Here is a 12,657-nt window from a genome sequence, read left to right on the forward strand (position 1 = left end):
TATTGACATGTTATAAATTATTCTATTCATATTTCGAATATTTTTATTTTTGCAAAAAAGGAAATAATTGGGAGCGTTTTCAATGACATAAACATTTCATAAATAATCGCAGGTAAAAAAAATTTTTGGTTAATTTTTAAACTAAATCACAAAGTAACAACTTATAGTGCAAGAAATAAAATTTGTAATGAAATTTTTTTAAATTTTGCAGAAATGTTTGTACTCTCGATCCACCTTAATATGTTAATATGTTGTGTCGTGTGTACTATTGTTTTTCTGTCTGTCTTTTTCATTTTTAGCCATGGCGTTGTCAGTTTGTTTTGGATTTATGAGTTTGACTATCCCTTTGGTATCTTTCGTCCCTCTTTTAATAATTGTATTCATATTTCAAATAAACGTGTTATTGTTAAATTTTCCAAAAGATATAACCATTTGTACAATGCATTAAATGAGGACATTTTGTTATTGTGTTGAGTTTTCTGCATAGATATTTCTTCGTTATTGCAAGAATTATCAATACAGTGTAAATATGCCTGAGAAACTAATAATGAAATTAGTTCCCAGCTATAAAGCAGTCTGTCTAATTTCTGCGCCATATGACTTCTAATAATTATATTATATTATATATATAGGAACAGGGAGAAGGTTATAAAAACGATATAGTTATTTTAAGTTTTTTTTCCAGGCAATTATTCATTAGCATTGTTGTGTAATATATCATTACTCACTCATATCATATAATAAAAAATTATATAACTGGGTCACTGTACCTGTAAAACTATATCATTTGTATATGTATAGCTTTATTTATGCCTTTTTTAATAGAATCTGCAATTGTTTTAAATAATCTTGTAATTATTGTATATAAATTTAATGTAATTATTTAGCTCATCTTTTGGCGCTGTAATAAGCAATACAAACTAGTGTTATTTTTCATATCAAAGAACTGTATGCATTATTTTACAAAATTTAATGACAAAAAATCAATAGCTCATTAAAGATACCAGACTGATGATTTTGTAAGCACGATAGTTTCATTTTCAGAATATTCATCAGAGACTCTCGAAACAAACAAAAAGTTAAAAGGTTACATAAGTTACGAAATTGAATATCATTGAGAACCTAAAATGTCATAAGTGTATGGGTACCTTTTCATGTTTAAGTGTGAATGTATTGGAAGAATATGTCGTTTGTTTATTTGTTACTTTACTTACAGTGACTTGACTGTTAGTGTTGCTATTTACCAATTGCAACTCATTCAAATTTTGACCCAATTGCAATTTGTTTTATTAAATCAAATTGTTCAACTGGTCAAAAATTTGAACAAACTGTTCAGCCAAAACATGCAAAATGTGAAAGTGCAAATGATAAAATAAATCATACTTACAATCCTATAAGTCTGTAACTCCACTGTATTTATGTATTTCCTAAATCAGTCTATCAATCTGTATAGTTATATTATTGCCATTACCATACTAAAGTTGAACTGTTTTATTTTGAATTGCTATTAAAATGTCAAAACTAAGCTTTTATAGAGTTTTTCTTTCGAAAAGTATTCTATATTTATAAGAATCACACACTATGTGAATAAAAACATTTCATATTCAGTAAAATATTTGAAATTGCAATATGTTTGTAGGAAGGGGAGATAATCGCTTTTTGGTTTCAAAAAGTCTTTATTCAAAAGAATAGTATTTTAGGTTATCTCCCCAAAGAAGCATATTGTTATTTCATACATATTTTACTGAATATGAAATGTTTTTATTCACATAATGTGTGATACTTATAAATATAGAATACTTTTCGAAAGAAAAACTCTATAAAAGCTTAGTTTTGACATTTTTATAGCAATTCAAAATAAAACAGTTCACCTTCAGTATGGTAATGGCTGTAATATAACTATACAGATTGATAGACTGATTTAGGAATTACATCAATACAGTGGAGTTACAGACTTGTAGGATTGTAAGTATGATTTATTTTATCACTTTGCACTTTCACATTTTGGCTGAACAGTTTGTTCAAATTTTTGACCAGTTGAACAATTTGATTTAATAAAACAAATTGCAATTGGGTCAAAATTTTGAATGAGTTGCAATTGGTGAATAGCAACACTAACAGTCAAGTCACTGTAGGTTACTTAGTTTTACTTAGGTTCTTTTACTGATGCAGGAACTAAAGTTCTTCTTCATCAGTCTCTATATCTAAATCTTCTCCACTTCCGGTGATTGTTGATGTATAGTCTTCGTACATCCTTGTTTGGTTCTTCCAATATTTGTCTAGTCTATTCTTAAATGTATTTGTGGTTGATGATGTCACTATAATTTCGGGTAGTGTATTCCATGTTCTCATCACTCGTAGAGCAAAGGCATTCCTCCTAAATTCTGTTCTTGCTCTTTTTGGAAATATTTTCAGACTGTTGCCGCTTATCCCTGTTCGTGTAGTCATATCCTTCCATAATTTAACAAAATGTGCCGCCTCTTTGTCATATTTTTCGTTCAGTATTTTATATAATTCAATCATGTCACCTCGGACACGTCTAAAATTTAGGTATGGTAGTTTCAATTTTTGCAGTCTCTTTGAGTATGTTAAATTATTTAATCCTGGTAGTTGTTTAGTTGCCCGGTGCTGCACATTCTCAATCATGTCAATATATTTTATTTTATATGAATGCCATACTGAGCTTGCAAACTCTAAATGTGTTCTTACGAGTGTCTTGTATAGTGGTACAAAGGTATCTATATCTAAACATTGAAAATTCCATCTCAGTAGTGCAAACATGGGAATTTGCTTTATAAACTTTCTCATTTATATATTTTTCGAAATTTAATTTAGAGTCAATAATTACTCCAATGTCTTTTTCTTCAGTAACTTTTTGTAATATATATTTTCGATTTCAGTGTATATTTTGAACCTGGTTCCAGTCCCGGTTTTCCTATGTGGACATGTTTGCACTTCGGAATCAACCAGGATTATAAAAAGTAGAGGTCCAAGCATAGATCCTTGAGGGATATCTGAAGTTACTTTTGACGATGATGATGATGTTTTATTGTTTATTGAAACCTGTTGTATTCTGTCACTTAGAAAACTATCGACCCAATTCAGAACTGAAAGTTCTGTGCCATCTGCTCTGAGTTTGTTCATTAGTCTTTTGTGCGGAACAGTGTCGAATGCTTTCATATAGTCCATGTAAATAACACCAATAGATTTCCCATTATCAAGGGCTTCTGGTCATTTGTCCAATATATTTAAAAGTTGAAGAGATGTAATGTCATATTGACGATCAGTAAAGAATTTGTTGATTTTCATATGTTTGACAATATGTTCACGTACCAATTTTTCCATTACTTTGCACACCACTGAGGTTAAGCTGACAGGTCTATAGTTACCAGCAATACATTTTTTCCCTTCTTGAAAATAGCGCTAATTTGTGCTTCTTTCCATCTACTTGGAACAGTACTGTTCCTTATTGATTGGTTTAATATTATGCATAATGGTGTTGATATTGATTCTGCTAACTCTTTGGGTATTCTTTGGTGTATTCTATCTGGTCCCGGAGATTTTTCAACCTTCAGTCTCTTAAGTATCTTAGCTTTTTCTTCCTTATTTATATTCATTTGTAGCATTTTATTTTTAAGTGTTTTTTATTGGTAAGGTAGGTTCTTCTCCTTCTTCTTCTTTTGTGAAGACCCTGTTGAAAAACGTTGCTAAAATTTCAGCCTTTTCTTTGTCGTCAGTGGTCTTTCTAGACGTTTCGTCGTTTTGGTCTGTTAATAGTTCACCTATTCCTGATCTTGTTTTAGACTTGGACTTTATGTATTTACATAGTACCTTTAATTTTTTTCTTAGCATTTGTTTACAGTTTCTTTTCGTGTTCCCTTTTCAGTTTCTTTGTAATCGTCTTTACCTGATTTCGTACTTTATTGTATTTCAATCTTATACTTTAATCTTTAGTAGCAATAGATTTCCTACACAGAGAGTTTATTTCTTTATTTTCTCTAAAGTTTTTTTGTCCATATAAAACTCACTCTTTAAGTCGAGGTTTTTATTTTCTTGACAGGGATATAACGCTTCTCCATCTCTAATAATTCCTTATGAAATTTTCCCCAATTTTTATCTATATGATCACCTTAATTTAATAGCACTTCCCAATTTGTCTCCAATATTTTCATTGTCAAAATCTGGATAGTTACCTCTATCGTAGCATATTTTTGTTCTATTGACAATTTTCAATTTTGTGTAACAGTTATATTGAATAATATTTGTAACTTTTCTTCCCTCTGAAATTTTTGAACTGCGTATCACCGGAAGTGACGTAGGTTGTATTCCCACATATTTGTTTTTCGTTCATTTTTTGTACAAAAATTAGGCCGTTAGTATTCTCGTTTAAAGTGTTTTACATTGTCATTTAGGTGCCTTTTATAGCTGACTATGTGGTATGGGCTTTGCAATTTAAAAGCCGTTCGGTGACCTATAGTTGTTAATTTCTGTGTCAGTTTTGTCCTTCATGGAGAGTTGTCTCATTAGCAATCATACCACATATTCTTTTTTTATAAACACAACATGCACAAATTAAAAAAAAAAGATTTGACAACTTTGATTTAATTTACGTGATAGCTAATGTCTCATCTATTGTATGTTTTTTCTGATATTGTTATATCATAATAATGTATAAAAATAAGACAAATGCTTACCTTTTCTTTGTTATCTATATCCTTTGGAGTAGAAATTTCCCAAAAAAGCTCGAATATTTAATGATTATGTGCCCATATAAAACACTCTGTTTTTCGTATCAACCTATTAAACAAACTTCCTGAATATCATTCAACATTTGTACAATGCAAATAATGTTAACAAACCTTTTCAAATAAAGAGAAATCATACGAATGGGAATACTTCCGTTAAGACACATACATATTATCGACGAGTGAATTTAGTGGACTTCTTTTACTAAATAATTACTCAATGAACTGTAACATCGCCTTCAAATATGTTGAATGTTAATCAAAACTCCTTTGTTGATATACATTGCATTTTTATATTTTCTATTCTATAATCCTTGTTAAAACAATAATCTGAATAGAATAACATGTCACATATTTGCACTGCTACTTTGTTTTTTGCTGAATCTTTTCCAATTTATACAAATACCTAATCAATACACAACTGTACGATAATTGGCCGTTTCCGAATCTAATGCATCATGGGTAATTTCATTGTTCGTACCCCCAAAATGAAAATAACGTCACGTCATTGGTTAAATTTCCATTGTTTATGGCATTTTTAACCAACCAGGATGTTTTGGTGTACACTTTTGAAAATATTACCCAGGATGCATTAGATTCTGAAACGGATAATTGATCAAAACAAAACTGTTTGATACCTTAGCTGACTAATTTTAATGGTACGCACAATGACATGGTTTAATTTAACTGACTATTACTGTGCGTATTATAGTGTCTTTGCTCGTTCAGTAATGTCTACTGGGATAAAGTGGGGAGGGGGGAGTGAGATCCAAGAAAAAACATGTTGACCCCGCCTGTCCAAAGTCAGTAGCCTCTGGCAATTTGCAATTCTTGTATTTTTTCTAATTTTAGTTTCTTTTAAATATGTCAGAGTTTAGTATGATTGCCATTATCACTGAACTAGTATGCATTTTTATTTCGAGACCAGCCGAAGCACACCTCCAACTGTGAGAATTTCTCGCTGCATTCATGACAAATTTGTTGCTTTGGGCTGGTATCTACTCTATGGTCGAGTTGATGTCTTTTTGACACATTCCCCATGTCCATTCTCAATTCTATTTGCAATTTAACTGAACCGAACAACTTTAAATTTGAATTACATAGAACAGTCATATTGCTGAACAGTACTGCTTTTTATGGAATAAAACAATTATGGTAAGAATCCTTTCCCAGAGGGTAACGGTGGAAACCTGAATATCAGTTAATATTTAAATCTGTTTTCTTTAATTTTCTTATTTTTTTTAATGAAAGACATATAACGTTTATGTATCTTTTTTGACATTAAATATAGATTATCGGATTCTCCCGGATGCAGATGTCATAACTAATGTAAGGGGTGTTATTTGACGTTATATATAGACTATCGGATTCTCCCGGATGCTTATTCCATAACTTATATAAAGGATATTTTTGACATTATATATAGATTATCGGATTATTCCGGATGCAGTTGTCATTACTTATATAACATGTTAAAGAGATGTTATTTTACGTTATATATATAGATTATCGGATTTTCCTGGATGCAGTTGTAACTTAACTGACTTCATTAATTTATGGGGTTTTTTTGCGGAAAAATATAGCTATTTGTTATTTGACTATTAATCGGTCTGTTTATCTCTCTTTGTTTGTCAACAATCAATGCTATATATTTGCGAACTTGTAATTTATTGACAAAAGAGAAGGTCGGGTAAGGGCCGATTTTGGCCTCAAATTTCAGGTTCATCTAACGAAAGATTTTGGACACTTTTTAAACACTTAAATGTCTATTTCAATTGATTCAATTCATTGATGTGAAAGATTTTGACTGATTTAGTCATTAAAAACGCTCCGATTCAAGCTATGAAAAATATGCCAAAAAACGTCACTTTTCAGATGTTTTTTTTGTCAAAAACGAAAGTGGCCGCATCCGTGTTCATCCTCAACCTTTATATATGTTTATGTTATCATGAAATACAACTTTAACATTTCAATATTATTAATGAACACGAATGCGGCCACTTTCATTTAAGACGGACACCGTCTTAAATTTAAATAAAATGCTAAAAGTGAGAAGATTTTAGTAATTTAACATAACTTAATGTTGCTAGTCCCCGATAAATGTGCATTGTATTGTCAAAAACAGCCCATATATATGTAGCAGAAGCATTCTTCTTTCCAGTAAATAGCTAAAAGATTACATTTCACAATTTTTTAAAACTGCTATATTTTGGGGCCAAAAAGGGGTCTTACTGAACCTACTCCTTTATAAAATATCCTTCAAATGGAAAAACCAGGTAAGTGTTTCGAGGCCCATGACCATTACCAAAAACAAAACCATTGTATCATATACAAAAAAAATCATGAGTTTGTACTAGTACATGTAATACTATCGTAGCGTTGACTTTTTTGTCATTGTTTGTAGAACAAACAGAAGCAACAGTAGTATATCGCTGTTCAATCGACTAAGCGAGCAAAACTGTGTTACACACTGTAACGGAGAAATACACATTTTTTAAACTATAAGAGGAAATAAAAACACCGAACTGCAACATAAATAATAGCCAACATACACATACATGTATGTAGAAATGGACTATTTGATAACAACTTCCTTATTCCTAGGTACATAACATTTATATAAAATCCCTGTTTTTAACAGTCTCACTTGACCAGTGAAAACATCAAATGAGTTGATAAAACTCCCATAGTTTAGCACAATTAGGTAATAACAGAGCGTCATGTACGTGTTTGCCGATTTAGATAGAACGAAGGATTTTCTGTTATAAAAAAGTCTGAGTACATTTTGTTGTTGTTATAAAACTCAATTATTTCAAAATTATTATTTAAAACATATTCGACTTATTGGCTATATTTAAAGAACAGAATAATGGTCAAGCTTGATAGTACAAAGTTGGGAAATATATTCATTTTCCAACGGCCAGGAAACATGTTTAGGTGCTATTTCTAACCATCATCTCTTTCATCTGCATTGATGATTGTTCAAAAGCAAGGTTCAAACTATTGACAAGGAATAAGTAAAACGAAGTATTCTGCAGGATAAGTAATTTATTAACTCCTTTCTGGTTTTATATCCACTTTGTCCATGTTATGAAGTAGAACGAAGTATTCTGCAGGCTAAGTAATTTATTAACTCCTTTCTGGTTTTATATCCACTTTGTTCATGTTATGAAGTAGAATCATCTGCAAAAGAGTCATACATTGAAATTAAAATGAATATACTGTGGATTCATTAAAATTCGTTGGATACCAATTTTCGTGGATTTTATTGGTACAGGATTACCACGAATTTATAAGTTCAACGAATTAAATATTTTCTAAGGGAATGTATGCATACTTTGCCAAATCCAGGAAATTAAACACACAAGAATATGCAATTATTTCTCAAACCATGAAAATTGGTACCCACGAAAATAAACGAATCCACAGTAATTCATAAAAATTAATAATTTATAACATTAATTCGTGATCATAACAATCGATACTCCATTACAGAATAGCATTTAAATAGTTATATCTAATAAGTTTAATGGATAGTGAATTAGACGGTGTAGCTATAACACTTATCATTTTAATAATTATAAATAATTTCTAAATACCATTATCCAATTATATATTTTTGTCATTGTTTGCTTTTTAAAATAATTGTTTGTAATTTCGTATATTTATAAAACAAGATGAGATATGATTGCCAATGAGACAATTTTCCACCAAAAAAAAAATAATACAAATGACACAGAAATTAACAACTATAGGTCACCGTAAGTCCTTCAACAAAGAACACAAACTGCATAGTCAGCTTTAAATGGGCCCCGAAATGACCAATAGAAGACAATTCAAACTAGAAAACTAACAGCCTCATTTTTGTACAAAACATAAAATATAATAAAATATGTAACATATCAACAAATAACCTGGTTTTCTTTTAATCACATTCAACGTTACAGTTGCAATCCTTTTCGTCTTTAAAACATTACCGCACCCCCGGTAAATGATCACGTTGCGATTGGTTAAACGCAGTCACATGGTGGTCCCCTATGGATGCGTAGGGGTTATTAGATTTAATAGGGAGTTCATGACGTCACGTATAATGTTAATGATGACGTCATCTATTAATTGTGTTGTGTTTCATTGTTCATGTTTTCTACAAGACGCAGCAGATAAAGTCCAGCGTGCGATAACTTTGTTACTAAATTATAATCCTGGTACCTTTGATAACTATTTGTTATACGGTTAACTTCTGACCCCGTAATGACCAAAGAGGGTGGATAAAATCTATGAGATTCGGCCTCCAGCCTCTTCTATGGATTTTACTAACCCTCTATGAATCCGTAGGGGGTCAGTAGCGAACAATATAACTTATAGTACATTTGTACTTTATGACTCTATCTTTCCTTACAAAAAAGGACACAAATCATTTGCCATAACACTGACATCTGGCTTACAAATTATATTTTGGTAGCAGATAGCAAATCGACGAATACAGACATATCTTATCCGCAATAAAAAAAAACAACAGAAAAACCGAAAGTCCCTAATCAAATGGCAAATTCAAAAGACAAAACACATCAAATGAATGAACAACAACTGTCATATTCCTGACTTGAAACAGGCATTTTTAAAGGTAGAAAATGGTGGATTGAACTTGGTGTTTTAGCGATAAACCTGTCACTTGTATGACAGTCACATAATTCCGTTATATTTACAATAATGTTTGAACAAAACAGACGCAATACATAAAATAGTCAAAATATGGTACAGAAGTCATCACTGTGTTACTATCTCAAAACAAACAATCATTCCCAAAAAAACACACAAAAGCATCTATCAAATTAAAAAAAACAAATGTATTGCTTCGCGTGTAAACTGATGAAAATCGTCACATTCGTATGATTAGCGACGAAAATTGTATGGCGCAATCATCGTATCCATGACTCTTTGGGAAAGGATATATGTAAGCTGATCCCATATGTTATCCCTCCGTATTAAATAAAATCTTGAATTAGAATTATCCTTTCCTCTTATATTTGTTTAACTTAATTGTCTAATTTACAATCTAATTCCATTTTTTCCCCCTCAATTTCATTATGTTTTTATTTCAATTAGTACTTACTCAAATATACCAACTGCACTGCAGTAGATGCGTATAAAGTTTCAGCATTGATGCCGGAGACAAATTTATATACAAAAAAAAAACTTCATCACAAACGTTGAAATGGGACTTAAAAAAGAAAATACTAGTACGTGAAAAGACAACCTCAGACAAGGAACTCACAAGCTAACGTTGTTCGTGCTTTTATTTTCGTTTTTTGTTTTTGTTTTTTTCTTTAAGTTTTTTTTGAATTCAGCAATACATTGCACGCTGCTAACAATTTGGCAATTTATAAAAACAATACAGCAATTCATATTGACTATCAATTTTACTTTCTTCTCTGTTGCCAACTTTGTTTGTATTTATATGTGACTGCTGACATACAGATTAGTCTGACAACTAGTTACAATAGCTTAGCGAATAATAGATTAAGAAAACTTGTTGAAACTAAGAAAAAATCGTTATAAAAAAGATAGATAAACATACCCTTTTTATCGTGGTATTTGGATATTGAAAACCAATTTGTAACAGTAAGGAGTCAACGTTTATTTTACAGACACAGGTGTTTTTTTTAATCTTCATTAATGTTTACGTTGAAATTTCATTTTGAAAATCACCAAATGAACTTTCGTAAGGTGGCTCGGGTGTCTTACATTTTATCTTAAATTATATGGTGTAATTTTTCTTTTTAACACAATTAATTGAATTTTCTATACACAATTTATACACAATCTGATAATTTTACACAACCTGTAGCGTGAACAAAAGTCCCGATGAAAACCGGGTTTTAAAAACAATGAACAATAACTTATGATTACCTGGACAAAATGCATCCAAGACCCGGTCACTCAAAACAGACAATTCATCAAAACTTTGAACATTAAAGCTGTTTTCTCTTGAAGGTTCTGAAGCTATTCCATCAAGCTCCCTTGTATCTCGCAATCCAATACCAATAGCATATATATGGATACCAGCATCCCTAGACTTCCCTGCCTCTGGAATGGTCCTTCTGGAATTAATATTCGATACACCATCAGTCAGAATCAAACAAATGTCTGGAACACCTAGACGGTCGCCATTTGCAACAGAAAACATTTCTTCTCTCATTCTTTGTAAACTATCGGCTGTGTTTGTGCTGCCATAACGATAAGGAATATTATCGATTGCGTCAAGTATTTCTTGGGAGGTAGAGAAGCTGTTTAGGTAGAATTCCACTATAACAGCTGTACTGTATGACAATATACCAACACGTACATTACCGGAATCAAGGTCGGCATTTCTGAGAAAATCTTTGCAGAAATCTTTCATTTTATCGAAGTTAGCACTTCCTACACTGGTCGAAGAATCAAGTATGATGACCATATCTACTTTAGCTAATGCACATCCTCCTAAAATATAAACCCACAATTGTGTCAATCAATAGCATCTTCCTATTATATAAACACACAATTGTGTCAATGAATAGAATCATTCTAAAATATAAACACACAATTGTGTCAATGAAAAGCATTATTCTATTATATAAACACACATTTATGTAAAATACTATCGCAGTATTTTTTACATAATGGCTTTTGGTTATATAGTGTGGCATTTAATCAAGAATTAAAGTTATGTGCACATCTTAGAATACAATAAATGCTTAAATTAAATATATAAATTGATCTATCTTATTGTCGTTTGGTGGAAAGTTGTGTCATTGGTATTTGGTACACACAATACAATACACATTTGGACGCCTAAAATTTCAAATAGTTAGCCTTTGCAAACAACAAAGGACATGGTGTCCAAAGTTCTTAAAAATGTAGTGTTATAAGATTGGAAATTTTTGGAAAAACAAGTAATTTAATCGATTTGTTTTTCAGTAGGAAATTAAATAAAAAATGAATGGGAATGTGTATGTACGCACTCTGTTTGAGTTTCATCCATTTTGAATGAGGCAAATTCTAAAGTTTGTAAACGCGGAAAATGCAATTCTCCAAATCATAAAGGGGCATAAATATAGAACAGTAAGTGACGCACTGCTTGAATTTGCCTGTACCAAGTAAGGAATATGACAGTTCATGTCCATCCGTTTTTGATGTGTTTTTTCATTTGAATTTGCCATGTGATTAGGGACTTTCCGATATGATTTTCTTCTGAGTTCAATATTTTTGTGATTTTACTTTTTGACCTCTTTCTGCAAGATACGGGGTTTAGCATTGTGTATTAATTTTGTAAAATTAACTTGAATCAAATTGTATTTAAGTGATGATAAACTAAAATAGAGAATATAATACTGATTTCACTAGTTTACAATAGCATAATTTCTTTTAAGAAAAATGTAAAGAGATCTTACCTGCCACTTGACGAATTGTCTCTGATAATGCATAAATAATGCAAAAGTCAAATACAAATTTCATTTTCGAATCTGGACATGAAATTAGTAGTGATGTATTACGGACAAGACATGTATATATACTGCTGAGGGCGGGTATTAAAAGTAGACATATCCATGTTGAAATTTCGATTTCTTGTTTCAATCTGTTGCATAGACTATAGATATAGGTATAGATTTGTATTCAGAAATTGGTTATCTTTTTAAACGCCTTGGATAGAAAAAAAATATTACGTAATTTAGTAAAGAAAGAATATTTTTTTATTTTTTTTTATAAACAATACAATGAATGTTTTGGAAAGATAGACAATCATTGACGTATACATTATATTGTCTTCGTCATATCTCTACGTCAACAAATGTTGTTGTCTTAACATAAAATTTTCGACTAATTTTCTTAAATCTGCATTGTTTTGGACGACAAAGAAATTATAAAAATAAAT

General features: G+C 30.9%; 2 protein-coding genes across 2 annotated transcripts; both read right to left on the minus strand.

Moving 5' to 3' along the window:
• Positions 1–2,175: 2,175 nt before the first annotated feature.
• LOC139504435 (uncharacterized) lies at positions 2,176–2,646 on the minus strand. Its single transcript, XM_071294520.1, has one exon. It carries the CDS (start codon positions 2,644–2,646, stop codon positions 2,176–2,178), a length of 471 nt encoding a protein of 156 aa, XP_071150621.1.
• Positions 2,647–7,773: 5,127 nt separating this feature from the next.
• On the minus strand, positions 7,774–12,302 carry LOC139502856 (matrilin-3-like). The gene is made up of 3 exons (XM_071292484.1): positions 12,176–12,302; positions 10,656–11,225; positions 7,774–7,928 (listed from the first exon to the last, which is right to left on the minus strand). Exons 1-3 carry the CDS (start codon positions 12,237–12,239, stop codon positions 7,912–7,914), a joined length of 651 nt encoding a protein of 216 aa, XP_071148585.1. The 5' UTR covers positions 12,240–12,302; the 3' UTR covers positions 7,774–7,911.
• Between the last annotated feature and the right edge of the window lie 355 nt (positions 12,303–12,657).

The sequence above is a fragment of the Mytilus edulis genome, chromosome 14 (genome assembly GCF_963676685.1).
Source record: "Mytilus edulis chromosome 14, xbMytEdul2.2, whole genome shotgun sequence".
NCBI classification, from domain to species: Eukaryota; Metazoa; Mollusca; class Bivalvia; order Mytilida; family Mytilidae; genus Mytilus; species Mytilus edulis.